The sequence below is a fragment of the Fundulus heteroclitus genome, chromosome 16 (assembly GCF_011125445.2).
Source record: "Fundulus heteroclitus isolate FHET01 chromosome 16, MU-UCD_Fhet_4.1, whole genome shotgun sequence".
In the NCBI taxonomy this organism is placed as follows: Eukaryota; Metazoa; Chordata; class Actinopteri; order Cyprinodontiformes; family Fundulidae; genus Fundulus; species Fundulus heteroclitus.
Window position 1 is genome coordinate 1565095 of NC_046376.1, and position 21748 is coordinate 1586842.

The window sequence follows — 21748 nt, forward strand, 5'->3', positions numbered from 1 at the left end:
TTGTCAGTAATTTGGGCCAAAATTCTTCCATAATGATATGACTGACTAGTAAACAACTATGCCAAGCTATTAACCGGTAATTTATCAGGATCATACAGTGTACTTACTTAATAAACCCTCCCATTGTACAATATGTTGGGTGTTTATGCACATTGCAGATTAGATTTAACCCGAAAAAGACCAAATTCCTGTTTATTACATCCTGAAAGACAAAACTAAGAGCATGTTTAGGGTGTACCTTCCTGTTATTACCATTACAGTAAAGATGGGTCTGTTAAATTTTATTTTCTCCCCAAAAATGATCAAATTGTGAATTTGTAGCTCTGCTCATGTTAAATCCCAACTTTCACGTGTCAGACATCGTTTCTTCACAACAAATGTCCAAGCCTCCATTTGAGAGGTTAAGGCCAACAGAAGCGGGTTTATATCTGAAGACGCGGCAGACAGAGTTAGCAGTGAAACCTGAGAGAAATGAAGGTGTTGTTTGGTGGAAGTGTGTTAGAGACACGCAGAGAAACATGCTGATTTGTTCCCCCTGGGGTTCGTGTTTTATTCATCAGGACTTGATGCTTCCAAGTATAGGATCATTCGGTTTTTGGCACCTTTTTAAAGATTTCATTTTCAATTTGAACAGCACATTAAAAATGAAAGGAAACAAACAAAAACAAAAAATGACTAAGGCTGCGTGAGTTTTAAAAACCAGAACAAAAATACACACATACATTTATTTATATATTTATAAAGAAACCAACCAAACTGTTAAAAAAAGCAGTTTTGTTCAGTGTAAATTGTTTGGTTTGTCTGACAAATGCAATGAGATAAAATGTGCTAAATAATAATAATAAAAAAAGAGAAATAATCAAACCACACATGAAAACGTTAATACTTTAAACTCTAGCGCCTTTGCTTTTTTCCCCTTATAATAATTAACCTTTAAAACTTAAGTTTCTCAAGAGCAGATCTGCTGTAATTTAATAGCATGCATTTAATTTCTGAAATTGTGAGTCTCTTAGCTTTTCTTGCTCTATTTTCATATTAAACTTGTTTTTGTGTCTGGCGTCCTCTTCTTTTTCTTCCCCTCTGCTCCTTCCCTTTTGTTTTGCAGAAGTCATGGTTTGGAGTCTTTAGCTGGTGGAGCTTTGACTCCTTTGCTTGGCTCTTTCTGATGGGGGGGGGGGGGGGGGGTATGGGGGGGTTAAACGCTCCCGTTACACCAATCCCCCCCGAGGAAGAAAGAGAACAGAGCCGGGAGAAAAAGACGAGAAGGTTCTATTAAAAGAATATATAATACTCTACTGCTGAATGCCTGCGTCTGCTTCAGGTACCTAAAGGACCTTCTCTTGTTCTTGACCTTCGCATGAAGAGATACAAAAGTCTTTTCTCATATTATCAACAGCACTTGGTTGAATTTTCTTCTTTTTTTTTTTTTGCTTCGGTAAAGTCTGTTATCTCTTGATTATTAACGTAATAATTTATTTATAAAAGTAATACATATATTTATGTATATATTTATGTATATATATATATATATATATATATATATATATATATATATATATATATATATATATATATATATATAGTACCTTTGTTAGAGATTACAGATTGGGGTACTTCTTACTGAATCCCAAGCTGTAACAATTCACAGTTTTAATGCAAAAAAAATTAAGAAATGAGTCAATAAATAAAAAAGGGAGTGTATATCTTAGCGTAGGCTGGCTGAGGGGGAGCTCGACCTGTCGCTCCAACCCAAGGGCAATGAAATCATGGAACTGATTATCTGGTAAATGCCCACCCCGCCCACCCGTCATCTGGTGCCCTGGACCCCAAAAAGAAAGCCTGTCCAAAAAGATGACAGATCTGACTCGGGACCACCTGACCCACTCGGTCCTGGAACGAAGCCGACTCGTTGGAACTCTCTCACCAATGGCTATGGAAAGTCATGCATTTGAACAAAAGTAATGAACGTCTATAAACATGGAAATCCAACTTCTCCCACAGGGCCTCCCTGCGTCTCCTGATCTGTGGCGCTCGCCCGCCGGGCCGGTTTCCTCTCTCTCATACCGGCGTGGTGCGGCGGTTGGCTGTGTTGGTGTGGCTCGAGTCTTTCAGGTCCTTCTGGATGCAGTTGTGGACTTGAAGGAAGTTGTGGTCCCTCTCAGAGTTGTAGGTGGCCGTGGGCGTGCCGGACGACTTGAGGGTGTCCCGGGGGAGCGTGTACATGGAGATCTCTGTGGACGGCAGCGCGCTGAAGCCCTTCAGGCCCACGGGTGAGGCGTCGCGGGAATGTGACGGGTCTGTGGATCGGGAGGAGGAGCGCGAGCGGCGCCTGTAGCGATAACGATAGCTGGGGATCCGTGTTATGGCCGAGCCTTGGAGGTAGTCGGCTGCGCGTGCGCCTATTCGCAGCTGTCGATGGCGGTCGATGAACATGTGCACGGCCAAGACGCCAACCATCTCAGCCATAATAAAGGAAAGGGCACCAAAGTAGAAGGACCAGCCGTACGAGTAGCTGTTCTTCTTTGAGTCGCTCTTTGAAGGGTCCCCTGCATTGGCTGATATGTACACGATGATCCCGATAATGTTGCTCAGACCTGGCGGGTTGGAAGTCGTGGGGGGGGGGGGGGGGGGTCATCGGTCAGGAGCAGATGGGAGAAAAAGACATGAAAATATGGATAAAAAAGGAAGAAAGAGAAAAGACAAAGATTCAGCTCAAAGCAGCTCCTGGTGGTTTTTTCTTTTTCTTTCTTCTAATCAAATGTTCAATGTCAGACCAAGAACGGCAAAGATGCTTCAACTTATTAGTCTAGTCATAGAGAATATTTTGACATGGTGAGTGTTGAAAGACAGATAATAGGGAAAGTGTGTCAGGGACACACACACGGGGAGATGAATCCCAACGGGTGACGGTTAGCCTAGCAACAAGATCAAGAGAACAGACCAGAATACACAAGGAGAAATGGCTCCTGGTACAACAGAAGGGACAACGTCAGACCTTTGAGAGTGTAAATTATCTGCTGCTACATTTTTTATAACCCAGGCTGGAAAAGAGAATGACTTACAGAGCTGTGGAAAAAGTATCTCCTCACAATTTCTTCTATATGGGCTTTGTTGTCACACTTAAATGCTTCGGATCAATATTAACATCAGACAAAGATAACCTAGGGAAATACAAACTGCTCTTCAAAATTTTTTTTGGATTTCAGTTAAAGGAGCATAGCGCAAGTTCCAGAACTTTTTCAAAAGTCTGCCCCCTCTGGCGACAAGTGGAAATGACACCAGTGTTGTGCGCATACATGGGAGAAAAGGAAAAGCATCTGCTGCACTGAAAAATCAGAACTAAAAATAACAACAATTTTCTTGAAATTAGAGCTTTTATCCTTTACTTGAGCAGGTAAATAAAATTATCTGCCAATGGAATGAGATTTTTGCACTTAAAATAGGAACAACTCATCTCCATCTTCTTATTTCAAGTGCAGGATGTCTAATGATCTTATTTTAAGGGTGAAAATACTCATTCCATTGGCAAATCATCTTATTTACCTGCTCAAATCAAGGATACATGTACTCATTTCAAGAAAATGTTAATTATTTTTAGTTCAGTTTTTTCAGATTTCAGTCACAGGCTGGTGGCTGGGCTGATATCTTATGGCTCCCTTAATGCAGTCAGAACATTTCTATTTAGGTGATTTGTCGTTTCTAAACGTCTGCCAGTAACTGGGCCTGGGTGGTACAAGTGAAATTGAACCAAAATCTTAAATTAATCACAGTTAATTCACGATTTAACAAGGGACAACTTGACATAGGGCCTAGTTGGTTTGGATAGATTAAGGAATTATTTAGAAACTCTTTTAGAAACTCTTTTTTTTGCATTTACTAAGATTATCCTTGTCTTATTTTAAAATCATTTGGTGGTCTGAATCATTTAGGCATGATAATGCTGCAAAAACAGAAGAAATCTTTAAGGAACAAATACTTTTTGTAACAGCATTGAAGTAGTTTACCTTTACAAAGTGAAAGTGGAAGAAAGCAGAGAATTTCTTCGCACTCATAGTCTACAGCATATTTTTCCATACTAAATCCAATTTATGTTGAGTTTTTCACATGTTTACTAACCACGCAGTCATTTGTCGATGGATTTTGTGAATAAAAGTAGTAATTCGAACTAGTTTCGGTCTCAACGTTGGAGCTAGAGTGCTGCCTCCGGCCTCATGTCGCTGGTGTTTGACTCACCTGCAGACACAAAGAAGATCCCTGCACTGAGGATGATGTTGTGGCGTGACTTGTAGAACTCACTGGCAGCTATACACAGGCCTCCCATGAAGAGCAGGATGACACTGAGGATGGGGAAGATGCTGGAGGCTCGCACCGCACCTGCAGGTAAGAGGAGGACAGGTGTGCTGTAGATGCAGCATGTGTTTGACTTAGACTTCAGTCACAAATGATGGTCAAAGAAAGGCAGGACGATGTGACGCAGCGGCAATCAGAGACAGAAAAGCACACGAGGCTCTAATCCAGCACTGGATCCTTGTGGGAAAGCACATCCTAATCAACACCCTATCAGGTCTGTGAAAGACTCTATCAACACTGTGAAGTGAGTGTGTGTCCCCACAGTGAGCCGGCCTTATGTAATCACCGTTCTTAAACTCTACATCTCTGTTCAGGACTCTTCTACGCCACAGACAGAGGTAGATGGTTGTTTTTAGCACCAAAACTGACTCCAAGTACAAGTACCCAAAACTTCAGTATTTCCCATATCAGTACTAATTAATGCCACTACACATTTTGCATTGGTTGTATTTTTCAGTCAATAATTACCAAGACTATAATTGTTGAGTATTTGATCTCTGCAGAACAAAAATGATTACAATTTGAGATACAATGAGAGATTTTGCAGCGGGTCTGCACACCTGGTTGGAGTCTTTTTTCATGCTCCTGGATATCTGCAGGGCTGGAGTAGACCGAGGTGGAAGGTTTAATTTCAACTTTCAATTTTTATTTATCTATATAGCGCCAATTCATGAAACATATCATCTTAAGGCTCTTTCTAAAGTCAGACTCCATCAGATCCTCCAGGTTGGTGAGAAAGTTTCCTCTCTAAGGAAACCCAGCAGGTTGCATCAAGTCTCTCCAAGCAGCATTCACTCCTCCTGAAAGAGCGTAGAGCCACAGTGGACAGTCGTCTGCATTGTTGATGGCTTTGCAGCAATCCCTCATACTGAGCATGCATGAAGCGACAGTGGAGAGGAAAACTCCCCTTTAACAGGGAGGAGAACCTCCAGCAGAACCAGAACCAGGCTCAGTGTGAACGCTCATCTGCCTCCACCCACTGGGGCTTAGAGAAGACAGAGCAGAGACACAGAAAGCTCAGAAGCTCACATTGACCCAGGAGTACTTTCTATGGTAGAGAAGACAGAGCAGAGACACAGAGAGCACAGAAGCTCACATTGACCCAGGAGTACTTTCTATGGTAGAGAAGACAGAGCAGAGACACAGAAAGCACAGAAGCTCACATTGACCCAGGAGTACTTTCTATGTTAGAGAAGACAGAGCAGAGACACAGAAAGCACAGAAGCTCACATTGACCCAGGAGTACTTTCTATGTTAGAGAAGACAGAGCAGAGACACAGAAAGCACAGAAGCTCACATTGACCCAGGAGTACTTTCTATGTTAGAGAAGACAGAGCAGAGACACAGAAAGCTCAGAAGCTCACATTGACCCAGGAGTACTTTCTATGTTAGAGAAGACAGAGCAGAGACACAGAAAGCTCAGAAGCTCACATTGACCCAGGAGTACTTTCTATGTTAGAGAAGACAGAGCAGAGACACAGAAAGCACAGAAGCTCACATTGACCCAGGAGTACTTTCTATGTTAGAGAAGACAGAGCAGAGACACAGAAAGCTCAGAAGCTCACATTGGCCCAGGAGTACTTTCTATGTTAGATGGTAATAGAGGATGATCTGCCTCCCCTGATGATGTCACAGTTAACAGAATATCTTTTAAAATGTCTAAAGATAGTGTCTGTCCCACTGCCACAGCATCAGCTACACGTCTCTTTGCATAAAAGCCCTTTGCTACCATCTGACCCTTAAAGGAACAGTAAGTAATAATAATGACGCCCAGTGGTTAAAATTGGAACAACACACAGAGTGCCTTACAGGGAGACCCGCCATTTACTCAACGGTCTGTTGTTGCTGTGAACTTTTATTTACACTGGACAGGTATACGTTGTTGTATTTTGTTCTGGTTCTGGTCTGCTTCTCTTACTGGCTTCCATGTCTGCAGGCTGCTGCTCTTTGTCAACATAAAATACCAAATGCTGCGCTCTGTTTTGGGAAGCCTGGGAACTCTCATATGATTGGTTCAGGAACCAGGAAGTAAACACGGACTACACCGTGAAGTGAAGTAGGTCCGGACCGTAACCTCTAGGTTTGAAAGGAGAAAAACGCGACTGAGACGTTGTTGATGGAGAGGACCGACTGTTTAGAGGGAATCTTACTAACATCCCAGGTTACAAATAATTTAGGTTGATTTTACAGTCAATATTTTACTTATAGCTCCTTTAAGTTAGGGATGAATGTCGTGGAGTTGGTGCGTCTGTTTCATGGTGTACACACACTGTATCAGACTCGTACCGCATGCTGGTATTGATATTTCTCTAGTTTTTGGTACCTTCATGTGAGGAAAAAGTCACCAAAAAAAGCACTTGAGGGATTTGGCATGTGTACTGACCAGACTGCAGTGCAGAGAGGGATGCTGCCAGTGTCCTTGAAACAAAACAGCAGCCTCACAGCCAATTATCAAGAAGCAGGAAGTAGAAGTGGAGTACGATGTTACTTTTGAGGTGAGGCCAGGGCCAGCGGAGGGCTGTGCAGCATCCTGAGGTGTCAGGTGAAATCAGAGTCAGGCCGGTCTGAGCAGCGCACCGCGGTCATTCAGGAGAAACTGTGTGAAAGCGTCTCATTCAGCCGCCTCCTGCTTAACGTGCGCACTTAAACTTTCATCAGCCTGGTTAAATTTTCACCACTTCACCTCATCTCCCCGAGTACTTTCCTGCCTCAGCACTTTTCCCAGTTTCTCCCCCAAAGTGCTGACACTGGGCTGGGCGGCTCATGCTGAACTTGGCCGCCTGTAACTCCACAGGGAGCAGCCGGGGTCCCCGGGGCCCATCTGCCTGGTATACCTGCTGACATTCATCACTGCCTTCCTCACTTTGCTCTTTAGCCCACATTCGCTTATCCCGAGAACCTTAAGGCTTGGTGGCGTCTGCGAGGCACGGAGGGAAAGTCACCCTGAGCTACAGGCGGGCTGACGGGACGCGGCTAACAGCTGCTGTGGTTAGGGGGAGCGACAGGATGCTCACGCTGATGGACGCCCACCTTCAGCGCAGAGCACAACCAACCAGACCGTGATCCTTTGGACCGACTGGCAAAGCGATGCCTTTACTGTAGATCACCAGATCTCCTGGGTAATGTTAGTTTGCTGATTATTGGAGCATTGCAAAGGGAAACCTGGGAGACCAACAAGCATCCTGTGACTCTGTTAAAACACAGCAGCAGCAACGCTTGTGGTTGGCGTGAGACTTGAAACAGTCTCACGAATCTTTCTTCTTCTTCCACCATCAGGGCAACTGGGACAATGTTGGATTGCAAGAACACGGTGGCAGTTAATATGTTCTGGTCTGGTTTACTCTGAGGACAGCAAATTAAATGGAAACGAGATATTTGTTCCCCTTTTAAAGCGTTTTCTTTGTGTCCCTCCTGTATTTTTTTTAGAAAAAGGCAGTCAGCCGTAGGTTTACCATAAACTCATTCCAACATTGACAAAATTATCATTAAGTCTTTTTTCACAAGTCCAGCTCAAGTCTGCTTGTTTGTCCTTGAGTCTAAATTGTGACATGTACATTTTATAATTATTTTTCAAACTATTAACCAATGAACAGCTAAAGACTGCTTTACATTTTTAATTTCGAAAATGTATGAAATATAATATCTACACTCTCAAAAAAAAAGAATAATTTTGCTCAAAGAAAAATATTAGAAAAAAATGTAAACCTGACTTTTGTCATGAGCAGAAATTCTCATTTGACTCTGCAGAGAGCGGCTGGACTGCTTTGTGCTAAGATGTGCTGAAGATCATCTCTTCTTGAATGTTAAGACGCAGGAGATGACTGTGGATGTCAGGAGGAACAGGACTGTGTCAGACATGAAGCAGTGGACTATGTTCAGCTATAGTTAACAAACAGAGAAGGCATCTACCAGAAGGCACAGAGCAGACTTTACTGCTGGAGCTTTGGTCTCTGTGCAGCGACATGTCATACATCTTCCTCCTCTGCCATCGTAGCAGCATCAGAGCCTTAAAAACGCAGATAAAGGTGCTTGGTTCTGTTCTGAAGCCTCTGGAGATGTTAATGCAAAGCAGGATGAAGAAAATGACGGTCAGCCTTGAGGATGTTCTTCATCAGGCGGTCAGACAGCAACAGCTCGTCTTCACATCTGCTTCAACACAGGAGAGTCAGTCTGCAGCCACCCATCTATAATAACTCCGTGAGAGATACTACTACATCTAATTTACGCTGGAATTCAATAATGTATTTTGAATTGGACAGATTTATGTATCTTCAAACATAAAAGAGTGATTTTCTATCTTTATGTCATTTTTATATATCTTGATATGCTCACAGCTTTCTTTAACCTCGCCTGCAAAAGCCTGACCTCTGAGATCCAATCTGTATGATAAAGAGGAATTTAATGGCGCTATTCATCCGTCAGCTCTTTCTTTAACCTGTCTTTTTCTGTCGACTGCACACGGTCGTCTCACCCAGCAAACGTCCCTCAAACAGTCACTTTTCACCCCAATCTCTCGTGTAATTTGCACTCAGTCAAAGGACAAGATAGTTTAAAAGATCAAATTTCATCTCTCCCGCTCTCCTTGCTCATCCGCGGGGGAATCGTGGGCTTTAGAGTCACCTGCCAGGGCGGCCTGATTAAATATTAAGTTGTCCTAAGAGCTGACCCGGCTGCCGTGTCCCGCTCCGAACCCCTGTAAGATCTCCAAACATCTCTGCGTCCATTCCTGAAAGTATTGACGCGGTAATTCACAGCACATTACCAGGGAGAGGGCAAGGGCCTCGCTTTCATCCATCAGCTTCATTTGCCAAGACAAAAGAGGAGAAGAGGGCCAGCTGGATGTATTGATTGTTGACAGTGGGAGGTGTAATGGTGCGAGATCTCAAGGTGACACAAAAGTTGGGGAAACATTTTTGTTTTGCAGACATATTGAGAAAAAGAAAAGTAGTTTTTTTTCATAAACATTTCTAACAGGGCAGTGCAGCTACATGACAGGGCAAATTTTCTTTATTATTTTTTAACACCATTTTTAAAAACATTTTCTTACACATACAAGCTGAAATATTTTGCAGCAGTGCCTGTTCTGGTTTAAAAAGTTTTTTTTAAAGCAATTTAAAATCTCTCTCATTAACCGTCCTGCTTCAGGTTTAGGAGCATCTTAAAAGTAAAGCTTTAACTTTCCATAAAAAGGCTCCAGATTATTTGCATGGCTTTGAGTGTCAGCTCTCCAATCCAAATTATTCTGCGCACTCACATCCAGTGCTCTGAAAAGTGCAGTGACCTTCAGCGTGATCTCCCAGGATGCAGTGCGCCTACGCCGAGGCGGCGCTGCAGTTTGCTGCACCAACGTGCCCCTGGCTTTGGCTGACCACGCTCTACCTCTGAAGGAAACGCTGAGGTCCCTGCAGATTTTTCATGCCGGGATGCACCCGCTTCTTGTGCGTTAATACGGAACGGGTGAGTGCTAGCTCGTCATTTGATGAAGCCGTGTCTCAGAGCCACAACCGATCCCCTAAGGCTTTATTTACCATCAGTCCTTTCTCACCGTGTTCTCCAGGTTACACGTCTTCATCTTTTATTTTCTTTAAGGATCGGCCCTGTCACAAATGTGTATTCTGCCTGGAGGGATGTTTAAGCATGACCTGTTTTCCCCGGGGGGAAGCAGGCAGAAAGAGTGACAAGCTGACAGGAAATCAGGGACTAATACCTGCTGCCGATGGGGACACACTGTGCGCTCCTGCGCTTCATTAGATTTTACATCATTATATCACATCGTCAAGATTTTCCTTGAAAGATGCTTTTCTTGAATATTAAGATGTTCATCTGTGTGGTTTTCAGCTCTGTGCATGTCATAATGAGGCACCAGGCCTCATTATGATTAAAAAACACAGGAAAAGAAGTTGAGGGCTGAAAGAAAACCTAAACAAAGGCAGGAGTGTGTTCATTCTGTGTCTTCTGAGAACCCAGAATGGACCCGCACCAGGTTCTAAGAACGGCTGAGACATTCTTGCCTTGCCTAATCGAGCCATAGGATTAGAAAAACATGCTATTGGTCTGCTGCGTTACGGGACGAGAGCGCTGGACGCCATTTTGCAACATGGCGTCCAGCGTGACGCTGACATAGGGCACACATGCGCTGTCAGGGTGGTTCGGCCCAGAATAAGTGTTTAGATTTAAAGATCGGCATAAACGACCCGTCTCATTCGGAATACAATTTCATTCCGAGCGCAATATTTCGATTGGTTTGTTTACACGTCACGTTTTTATTCCGATCGGCCCTTAAATTTGATTGCTTAAGTCTGTGTAAGCACACTGACTGTGTAGAAGAACAACGGCCCCCGCTCTTCTTTACGAGTCGGATCAGTTCGTTAAGGGTCGGCAAAGCTCTGGACAGCTCCGTTAAGGTCCCACCACACATTTCTGGTACGGACTTTGACTGGATCATCGTTGCAACATCTTGATTATTTAGTTTTTCAAACATTCTGTTATAGACGTCAAGCTGTGTTTCGGATTATTGTCATTGTGACAACCCAGTTTGGCCCAAACCTCAGCTCTCCAGCGAGTGAATCAGTGGCAGCAAGGACCGTCGTCTGAGGCTACAAGACAAGCCCAGATCATCAACCCCCCCCCCCCACCACCTTGCATGACTGATTTCATGACAGGTGATGTTGGATTTGTTCTGTTCAAAACACGACATTTGGTTATGGCTATGGATGTTTAATTTGATTATCGGAAATTCTTCCATAACTCTTGGAGTCTATTCAGATGCAACTATGCAAACCTACGTTGTGCCGCCATTTTGTTTTTAAAGTGACACAAACGTCTCCTGGGAAAGCTTCTGAATAAAACCTTCGTTCTTAATCTGACTGTCTGGTAACGAACCTTCACATTTAGCAGGCAAACAGAGCCCTGCAGAGTCCAAACAACACATTTGGTGAAAATGGAAACTGTTTTGTTGAGTCTCTACTGTTCATGTACGTCACATGCGTCAAACTCAAGGCCCGCGGGCCGCATCCGGCCCGTCAAGGCAATTTATCCGGCCCTCAAGTGCCACAAAAGGCACATCATGTCATAATGTAGAGGCATATAATTCTTTTAAAGTGTATAAAGTGGCTTAAACTGTAACTCTTGTAGCATTATTGAGTTTTTAAACTGTGTATAGTAACAGCGTACTGCCACTAGATGTCATATTAAAATAACCCAGGAATGTCCAAATTGAGAAAAAATGATGCAGACTGATGGGGGGTTAAAATGTAACTGACCACAATATGAACTTTATTTTTGCAGATAAACTATAAACTGGGCCTAAGGTGCTACTTTCATGTTACTGTTATTTTTTTAACATTTGTATGTGAACTGAAATGAAATTATGAAATCAAAAGTATCGTCTATACAGGTGCAAGCGACCTTTTTAATGACTTCATGATGCCAAAGTGGCCCAATATAGAAAGGAGTTTGGTGTAAACCATAACAGCATGATGTGAAAACGGGTTCTAGAGAGGAAAGATTCAAACACATCCTGGTCTCCGTTATTTAGTCTACAGGAAAAACAGAGTCTGCATGAATGCCATTGGCCCTGTCCCAATACTGAGGGTGTCCCGATGCTCCAGAGAAGTGTATTACCCATAATTCATTGCTGCATGTGACGTTGTGAGCAAAAATATGCCAATCATACAAGTCATGAAACTACATATTTTGTTCTGATTATAAAAACACATGTATTCTATACAGCCACCTTAAAAAAATGACTAATCAAAAATGTTTTGATTGCATGTTTTAATGCTGAACGCTGAATGTTTAAACAACGTATTTCATAAATTTATGCTGTTTAACAGACAGACATGTGGTGCTATGGCATATTATTAAATATATAAATAAATAGTATTTTCATGCTGAAATACTTTGTTTTATGCTCTTAAACAAAGAGAAATGTGGTATTACAAATAAATTCATGTATAAATTAATACATTTTATATTTAAATAAAGAAAGAAGTTGGATTGTTCATTTAAATTTTTTTCACTCTCTCACATGTACAAGCCTGAGTCTTCTCTACACATCAATAATAATTTATTTGTATTTTTGCTGCTGTGCATGCACACATTTATACACAGTTTTTTTAAAGGCCTGCAAAAGCGTTCTTTAAAATTTCCAGGTCATTCCAGTGTCTTACACTGACCTGCCTGCAGCTAGGGCTGGAGCTTAAGACCCTTGAAGAACAACTGTTCTGCACGTGTTTGTACTCTGTAAATCTAAGGTACTTATTCTGACAACATGATTCAGACTTAGTTTGTGAAATGCAGAGATAACAGATTAATAAACATAATATAATGGTCCATCTGTTGGGTTTCTGCATTGTTCTCATCAAGTAAAACCTCATTTTCAGAACCAATCTCAGCCCAACATGGTGATCTGCACCATGTGATTTACGTTCAGTAGTTTTCTCTGGTTATTACAACCGTAAGCTGCAGGACATACGAGTAAAGTTGTTCCTTCTGCATCTACTACCATTGGCTCCAAAAAAACTTAAAAAATAAAACAACTGGACTTCTATTGTGAAGCTGAAGGCGCTCCACCTCCCATCCATCCAAGCGAAACTTCAGAACTTCAGAATAGAAGTGCAGTTGTTTTATTTTTAACCTTTTTTTGGATTGAGCTGACCTGGATGACTGAGAATCTTTGCCAATATGTCTACTACCGTCGGCTCCTTGTGTAGGAGAGACCCATCCAATATGGCGATGACGCAGGATGCGCTCCAACACGTTATAAGGCGTCTTCGTATATAATATTTATGTTTGTACGCATGTGCATGTTGTTGAATTTCATGGAACACACTGCCTTCTAGTGGCGTGGCAGGGAAATTACACTGTTTCTAATTTTTCTACTAGTGTCGTGTTTGCGGAGGTCGTGATAATAACCTTCATGTAGAAGTGTTAACAGAAGCGGAAAATAACAACCCCATTTTCAGTGAATCATTGTCATGTGCACAAGTCATAAGATTATCATATTTCTCTCAGCATGTTGAGGCATTAGGGGGAACTTTCCAACTCCTGAGAAGATCGTCAGCCATCCTCAGTATTTTCTGCTGGTACAGAATCTTACTCATTTAAGATTTGTAAACTTCAAACAATGTGGATATAGCTTTATATCCCTTCTCACTTTGATGAATTGCCAACACCATCTTTGCATTGTGTTAACACACCTGTATACTCCTGCTTTCTTTTCTTTTCTTTTTTTAGAAGCGGTCACTCTTACATCTAACTTAAGCAGCTAGGGTGCACTTAGCTATTCTCTAGTCATAATTTTCTAGTAGAGGAGAAAAATATGCGCGTTACAACGGGACTGAATTGCCATTAACATCACGTCAGCATCTTTTCGGAGCAACTGCAGCGCTCATTAGCCGTACATCTGTTACAGCTTCACAGAGTACGGAGGAGTCGTGCTGGACGGCGATTATCTCCACCAGGGTGACATTACTGTGACAGAGGGTGGCTCGGATCACTGCAGTCCTGGGACTCAGCGGTGAAATGTGATGGAAAAGGCTGGAAAATGAAAGCTGTGACCTCTGTGCTAACGGCTGATGGCAGGGGCGACCTTCGCAGCGTTTTATGTTTCTGAAGGCTTCACCGCAGCCACCAGAAGATGTTCTCCACAGTCCTGGGATCAGCGCCGAGTTCACGCTTTAGATTCGCCTTGAGGTCATTAAAACGCAGAACAAACTGTCTACAGTTTCCTGCCCCATGTGACAGAAACCGGACTTGTATTTCTGAGCCTAAACTTTATTTACTGGTAAGACTGAACTTAATGATTTATTGCTGCTACTAAAATAAAAAAAAATATTAGTATAAAACTGCTTCTTTTGTATTTTATACAGTTATTGCAACTAAAATTGTCCTTTATAATACTTTTTGTTCGTTTTGCATAACAAAATATACAGTTTCATAAAAAAAGGATTTGCCCCCTTTAACAATTTCCTCCTTTCTTGCTGACAATTAGCTTTTTGCATTCCTCTGGAGACATTTTGGCCCCCTATTCTTACCACAATTGTTTTAATTTAGCCACATTAGCGGGTTTGCAAACCTGAACAGCCTGATTAGCAGCATCTCAGTCAGACTTAAGCCCAGACTTTGACCAGGCAACTCCAAAATCATGTTTTTGTTCCCCATTCAGAGGTGGATGTTGGTTTGCTTTGGTTCATTTTCCTACACCGTCACCTAAGTGCACTTAAGCCTCACACTACCGTCCTCTGGTTTGATTGTCAGTATTTATTACTCTTTTACATGTTTCAATAAGTTACACTTACTCTTATCACTTAATAAATCAGACCTTAACTGAGACAACTAAGGCCTGAAGTGCTTAGACATTGTTCTGGGTTCTTTGTGTCCTTCTGGTGGATTCCAACACAGCGGCCACTCCTGGGGAACGTTTACCGTCGTTCAGTGCGTTTTCCATTTGTATATCATGGTTCTCACTGTGGTTCACGGCTTAGAAATAATATTTAACCCTTTCCAGACTCATAGATGTTTCTGTTTCTTATCTGTTCTCAAATTCCTTTAGACTGGAGCACGATATGTTGCTTTTTGAGCTCTTTGAGCCTTCTTTATGTTGCCAGGCTGGTTTTATTTAAGAAGCTTTTTTGAATCTTCAGGTCTATCAGCCAGATGTGGCGAATAGAATTGTGCCAAAAAATTTAATTTATCACAGCTCTAATTCATTTGAAAGTGGTTTTGTTTTTACTTAGGTTTTTTTTTGTCAAATACTAAAATGTTTTTACGATCTGAAACATTTCAACATGACAAAAAGAAAGAGAAACAAACAGAGGAGTTAAAGATGCCACCAAGCATCCCAGAACCCATATGAAATATGGATTGACTCTTTTTAGTGGACAATTTATGTCTCATTACCACATAAACTGCGTTTACATAGACAAAAGTAATCGGAATATAAATGTGTTGTCTAAACAGGCCAATCGGAATATTGTGATCGGATTAAGCTCCATTGAATAAAACCGTATTCCCGAATGAGACGGGGGGGGGGGGGTGTTTATTGCGATTGATAATCCGATCAACATGCATGTAAATGCTTGTCAGATCAAGTTAACCCGAAGTGCGCATGTGTGCCCGACGTAAACGTGATATTTCCTCATATTTACACATATTTCCACGTTGTTGAGTGGCGCAAAACTGTCCTCTCTATTTGAAACATTAAAAGAGCTCAAAATTGTTATTTATTTAGTAATTTATTTAGTAATACTTCAACCGTAATTAGAAGCTGGGGCAAGCTCAGCCTTGGCGCTCGGAAGACAAACAAGCTCGTATAAAACTGCTTTGTTTATTATTTCTTGTTTTCAGCAAAGACGGAAGTTATCGATCAATACGGTTTCTATTTTATCAATATGTTTTTTTCTATATCGTCCAGCCCTACCATGAACTCTGCTCTCTTCCAGATAATCCTTATGGAGAATGTTCAGCCATGGATTTGTGACTTTAAACTCAAGCAATCTTGGGTTAAAGCCACTTCTGGTTAAGTCCATAACTGGTAAAAAGACAAAACTAAATAAAAGTTCTGGAGAGGCAAAGTTTAAAGTCTGGACCCTAAACCTGATTAAGAGACTGTGTTAAGACCTTTAAGAGGCTCTTCATGCTTCAAAGCCTTCCAGTGTGGCCTGATTCCTGAACAACTACAAATGAGATCTGATCAAAATTTGCTCCACAAAATTTGCCAATATTGCAAACATTTGACGGCTGTTATTGTCATGAATTATGGCAGAATCCCGTAGCTGCTCAGCCCGTTCTGCCAGCGGTGCAAACATGCTCACAGAGTCACAGGATATTGATCGGCACGGCTCCGGCTCAGGTGGCGTCCAAACGCTTACTAGTGCTCTGCTTTGGTGGCAACAAGCTTAACGAGACAAGGCGTCCATTTTTGGAGGAAGGCTGCGATCCTGCACATGCAGCATCTGTCCGAATGGAAAAGGAATCCACACATTTCAATGCATCTGGGTGAATTTAGTTTGGAGTCAGCGTTTTTTAAGAGAATCTTCTGTCAAAGTTATGTTTTCATCCGGCTAATTGTGATCAAAACTTTTAATATGTTTAAGGAAAATGTGAGTTATGCCTGTTTCCATCTAGTTGCCTGTAGTGAATTAACTAGGCTATGCAATTCAATTCAATTCAATAAAATTCAACATCAATCTCCAGGTTGGTGAGAAAGTTTCCTCTCTAAGGAAACCCAGCAGGTTGCATCAAGTCTCTCCAAGCAGCATTCACTCCTCCTGAAAGAGCGTAGAGCCACAGTGGACAGTCGTCTGCATTGTTGATGGCTTTGCAGCAATCCCTCATACTGAGCATGCATGAAGCGACAGTGGAGAGGAAAACTCCCCTTAACAGGGAGGAGAACCTCCAGCAGAACCAGAACCAGGATCAGTGTGAACGCTCATGCAAAGTGTAATTTTGTAAGGCAAGGCAAGGCAAATTTATTTATATAGCACAATTCAGTACAGAGACAATGCAAAGTGATTTAAACAAATGTGTTTTTAATCTTGATTTAAAAGAACTCAGGTAAAGGTAGGAAGTTGATGTTATGCGTGTCTGTTATAAACAGGAAGTAGACATTGCAAACTAGCATGGACCACACAGGAAATGGAGAAAGGTTTTCAGGGATGTGTTGCTGTCAGGTAAGTTGTAATTATTGTGTCGTGCAACTAGCATTGGCGATCTTACACGCTGCACGGAGACGTTGAGAATTAAATGTGATTCTTGCTCATTTTGGGAATATCCGGGATGACGGCGGAAACAGCTTATCAGTCATATGAGGCAAATGTTTCCTACGTCCGACCTTATTTGGCAAATGTGTTTCCATCTCCTGTTTTTGTGCTTTAACTCTTATTTTGGAAAAACCAAAAACTACCTCAAGTCAGCATAAAAAATTTTGCGATTTGTATTTTATGAATTGCTTTAAGCTTTTCTGAGCAGTTTGTTGAAATAGAAAGTTACAGTCCTGTGCAGAAGTGTTGAGACATTCTTGTTTTTTAATCCTTTCCTGCCATGTAGCCAAACCGTGGTCTCTGAAAACTTTGACTTGGGAATCATGCAGCATTGAAAACTCCTCAATTCAAGGGATGAATCAGTTTTATGTCGATGCACAACATGCCCTTAGTAGAGAACCAGTTTTAATGTGGATCTTTAGCTACTTTGTCACCAGCAACCTGTAACAGAGATATCATGTCATCCCATTCCTTTGTAGGCGCAGCTATAAAAAGGAAGAAAGAAGCAGACAACAAATGGGATTGTCGTTCTGTCATAAAGCCAGAGAAAGACAAGCTGCTCTTGCCTCTGGCTGTTCTTCAATCACCAAGTTAGGCTTGCTACGTCACAACATGTGAGATTTCCACAATTAAGCAGATGATGTGGAACTAAAGAGGCATGGAGTAAAACTCAGCAAGGGAAAAAAAAAAGCTTTGCCAGTAAATCATTGGGTTCTATATTCCAGCATCCTGCTTCAGCAGTCCAGTGGTCGGTTCTGTACCAGCAGCACGCTTCCCTGCAGCATGTCTGTTGTGAGGTAATAGCAGCAGAAATGATGTGCACAGGCCTGATGTAATGACGCTGTTGTGTTTTTGCTTGAAATGCTCAACACAGACCGTCTGTCATCGCTACACCAACCTCCAGCTGCAAAGCCAGGGACTTTTACACAAGTCAGCCATTATGGGGCATTATGGCTCAGAGACCTTTACTCAAGCCTCTTTTCTCTGCCTTGGTCAAGAAAAGATGTCTTACAGTAAAGAATGAAGGACGCAGCATTTACGACAGCGACACGCGAACGTTAAAGAGGCCTCTAATAAAGAGGTTTGTTTTGGGTCCCACAGGTAACTATAGACCGTATAAAGGTGCAAAAATGGTGAGGGGGTAAAACGGCCGGCTGTCTGTTACATTACATCAACTGCACACCCACAATGTACATTTGAGGGATGTTTTGTTTGAAACAGAAGACAAAAGAGAAACATTTGTCAGGAATGTAGCAGCGAACCAAAAAAAACATTTTATACGTATAGAAGGTTCTGTTAACTGTGACATCATCCAGAGAAGACGGATCACCCGCTACTTCCATCTTAATGTAGAACAGATTACTAGATCAATGTGTGCTTCTGTGCTTTTTTGTTTCTCTTGTTGTGTCTCTGTTCTGTCTTCTGTAACCCCAGTCGGTCGAGGGCAGATGACGTTCATACTGAGCCCGGTTCTGCCGGAGGTTTTTCCTTCCCGTTAATGGGTGGTTTTCTTCCACTGTCGCTTCATGCTTGCTCAGTATGAGGGATTGCAGCAAAAGCCATGTACAATGCAGACGACTCTTCCTGTGGCTCTACGGTTCCCCAGGAGTGAATGCTGCTTGTCGGGACTTTGATGCAATCAACTGGTTTCCTTATATAGGACATTTTTGACCAATCTGTATAATCTGACCCAATCTGTATATATTTTTTGTTTTTTGAACTGATTTTTAAAGTGCCTTGAGATGAACTGTTTCATGATTTGGCGCTATAATAAAAAAATTGAATTGAATTGAATGTGTAACACAACATGATTGGAGCAAGTATATGCAGCGAGGGGATGTATTACCACAACAAATTGACTACTTTTGTATGTATGGGAGGATTTATTGGGAGTGTAGCAGTCTGATGATGTGTGGAATCTGGTTTTCTGCATTAGGAGTGGTGAACCTGCCAGAGGGCAGCAGGGAGAACAGTCAATTGTGGGGGTGGGTGGGGGGTGAGTGGGGGTCTTTTCTGGTGGTCTGATCCCTGGTCAGGCAGCGTCTGTGGGCGGTTGTGGTGGATGGAAGGAAGCGCAGTCTCCTGATGATTCTCTCCCCCGTCCTAGCCGCTCTTCCACAGTTCCCAGTGTGAGGCGTTGCAGGTCCCAGAGCAGACCGTCAGGACGCTCTCTGTTGTCCCTCAGTAGAAAGTGGTGAGGATGGAGGACGAGGGTTTCTCTTCTCATCCCAGAGCCGCTGCTCTGTTCAGTCAATAAAACGAGTAACGCTAACGCACAGACAACAGCTGATTTAACAGACCCTAAACAGGTTTATGTTTTTGAATCCCCAGACTGAGGCTTACAAAGGCAACCAGAGGCGAGGCAGTGACTGTAGAAAACCTAGTCTGGTGACTCTGGTTGATCACCAGTGGAAATATGATGCAAAGTGACCAGAACGATTAAAATGAACAGAGATGAAGATCTGGTCAACTGAGCATCCTCCCAGATCTTTTTATGCTAATGAGAAACCTGATTTCTTTTATGCAGAAAGTTCTGCATGGAGCAGCAGCTCTCTCTACCTGCTGCTGCCCCCCCCCCACCTCCCCTCTTTTAACTGACAGGGTCGAGAGGGAAATTAGCATTGGCTCCTAATCAGCCTCCCCAGCCCTGAATGTGCTGATGTGCAGGACAGGGTCATGTTAATCAGGTGCCTCAGCTTGCAGCCACATTGATTTAAACAACAAGCGATTATTAAGCCCCCCGCACCTCCTCCTCAATATGGCGCCCTTGCACCGTCCTCTTCCTTTGCCAATATGTTTGTTGCCCCCCTCAACCCCCCGATGTTAAATAAACCCTCTCAAAAAACAGATACGTGAAATAATAACATTTGCTAACAATTTGACGGCCTTTTTAGCTTTAGTAGAATGTTTAGACCGTTTTCAGGCTAAGTTTTAGAAGCCTGTGTGTTTTTTAACATCACAACTCATAGGAAAAGTACATTGGACTAAAACTGATGACTAAATAATGATGAAAATGTCAGTGGAGATATTTGTGAAGTAAGCAGTGCAGATGTTTGGACAGGACATTCTTCGACGCCTCCGGTCATTTAATTAAGAGTCATTTTTTGTTCCTGTGCTGTTTTTGGAAACTGTAATAATGTTTTATTCATTTTTGACATTTTTATTCATCAGATGATATCAGCTTCGGAAGGCTTGGAGTCAGAGCAGTTAATTCATCATTATTTACAATTTTTGGTTCTTTTGACGTCTTGACTTGAGCAGTTGTGGTGTGCTGAAGAGCTGATGTCCTGCCTGTTAATTTTCTCTGCCTTAACAGGAAGCTCCTACACAAGGGGAACCAGCTCAGGAGACATTTTTAAAACTTTCATGTTTATTTCATATTTGAGATCTGAAATCCAAGCGTTTGCCCGTTTCCCATTTTTTGTGTATTACCTAATATATACTAGGGCTCCATACACTAGAGGAAAAACGCGTCTATGATAAATCCTCCTGAACATGCAGGGTCTTGATTAGATCTTAGAATATCTCCCCGTTATGCGTGATGAAGGGTGAGACTTCCCTGAGCAAAACTCCTGCAATAAGGAAATGAGCCTCTTAGTTTGGATTCAATAAAGTAATCATAAAACATGAAACATAAAAATAAGCCGAAAAAAAAAACTACCTTAAGTCACCAGCTGAATTATCAGTGTTTTTGGTAATAGTGCTAAAGTAGAAAAAAGTCTCCTTAATGTGATACAAATATGGGACAGACAACTGGGTAATATATTTTACACAGATCTCTATTATTGATCTATAGCTCAGTAGTTTTATTGTACTTAGGACAAAAGAAAAAGCAATTTCTAAAGCAATCCCTATCAGCCAACTGCAAAGTGTCTGAAGCCACTTTTATTAACTTCAGCCTCATGGCGTTAACATGGACATGAAAATGGCATTGAAATAAATAAAGATATAAAATAAAAAGCTTTAAAACATAAAGAGGGTGGTAAAGTCCAATTTCAATAAGCCTTATTATTGTTACGGTTTCTGCTGCTGTAAATTATATTTCTTCTCAGTATTAAGCCTGAACTCCACCAAACTCATGTAACTTTAGCAATATTATCTAAACAGCACCGGCACTTTAGCAGAAGATCATCACGCTCCAAGTGCTGAGGGAGGCTCCCATATATTTGACTTATGAAAAATCATAATTATAGTAGTCTAATAAGACATGTTTTAACTTAAAACGTGTAAAGCACTGTTATTAAATATTAGCATATAGGTCTCCTCCTCCATGAACCCAGTACGCAATTGTGTAGCAAAAAAAAAAGTACAGTGATGCTTTAACAAAGTCATGAATTAAAGGGAAAACAGGTGAAAAAAACATCTGACGGAGTGGAGAGAAACAGAAGCTCTGGAAGGGTATCTTAACAGAAAACGTAGCGAAGCATCTCCAACTAAAAATGATTGATAAATTAATTAATGCTGAAGCAACACTATATATGAAGGAACAACTCTGACGCACTCAAAAATAGATCCCGAATGAAAAAATGCTTAATAAAATCAAAGAGATACAATTAAATGCATAGAAATACAGCCAAATAAATAAAGTAAGCAGTAAGTAAACTTATACAATGAGATCGTACATGTATATATCC

General features: G+C 41.8%; 1 protein-coding gene across 1 annotated transcript in view; it reads right to left on the minus strand.

The window, feature by feature from the left end:
- Positions 1 to 1819: 1819 nt before the first annotated feature.
- cacng2a (calcium channel, voltage-dependent, gamma subunit 2a) overlaps positions 1820 to 21748 on the minus strand; it is a 147955-nt gene continuing 128026 nt past the window's right edge. Inside the window, exons 3-4 of the mRNA XM_012851923.3 lie at positions 4234 to 4374; positions 1820 to 2594 (exon numbers count right to left, since the gene is read on the minus strand). Of these exons, the coding sequence (XP_012707377.1) occupies positions 2059 to 2594; positions 4234 to 4374 (677 nt within the window). The 3' untranslated portion in view covers positions 1820 to 2058. The remainder of the gene's footprint in view (positions 2595 to 4233; positions 4375 to 21748) is intronic.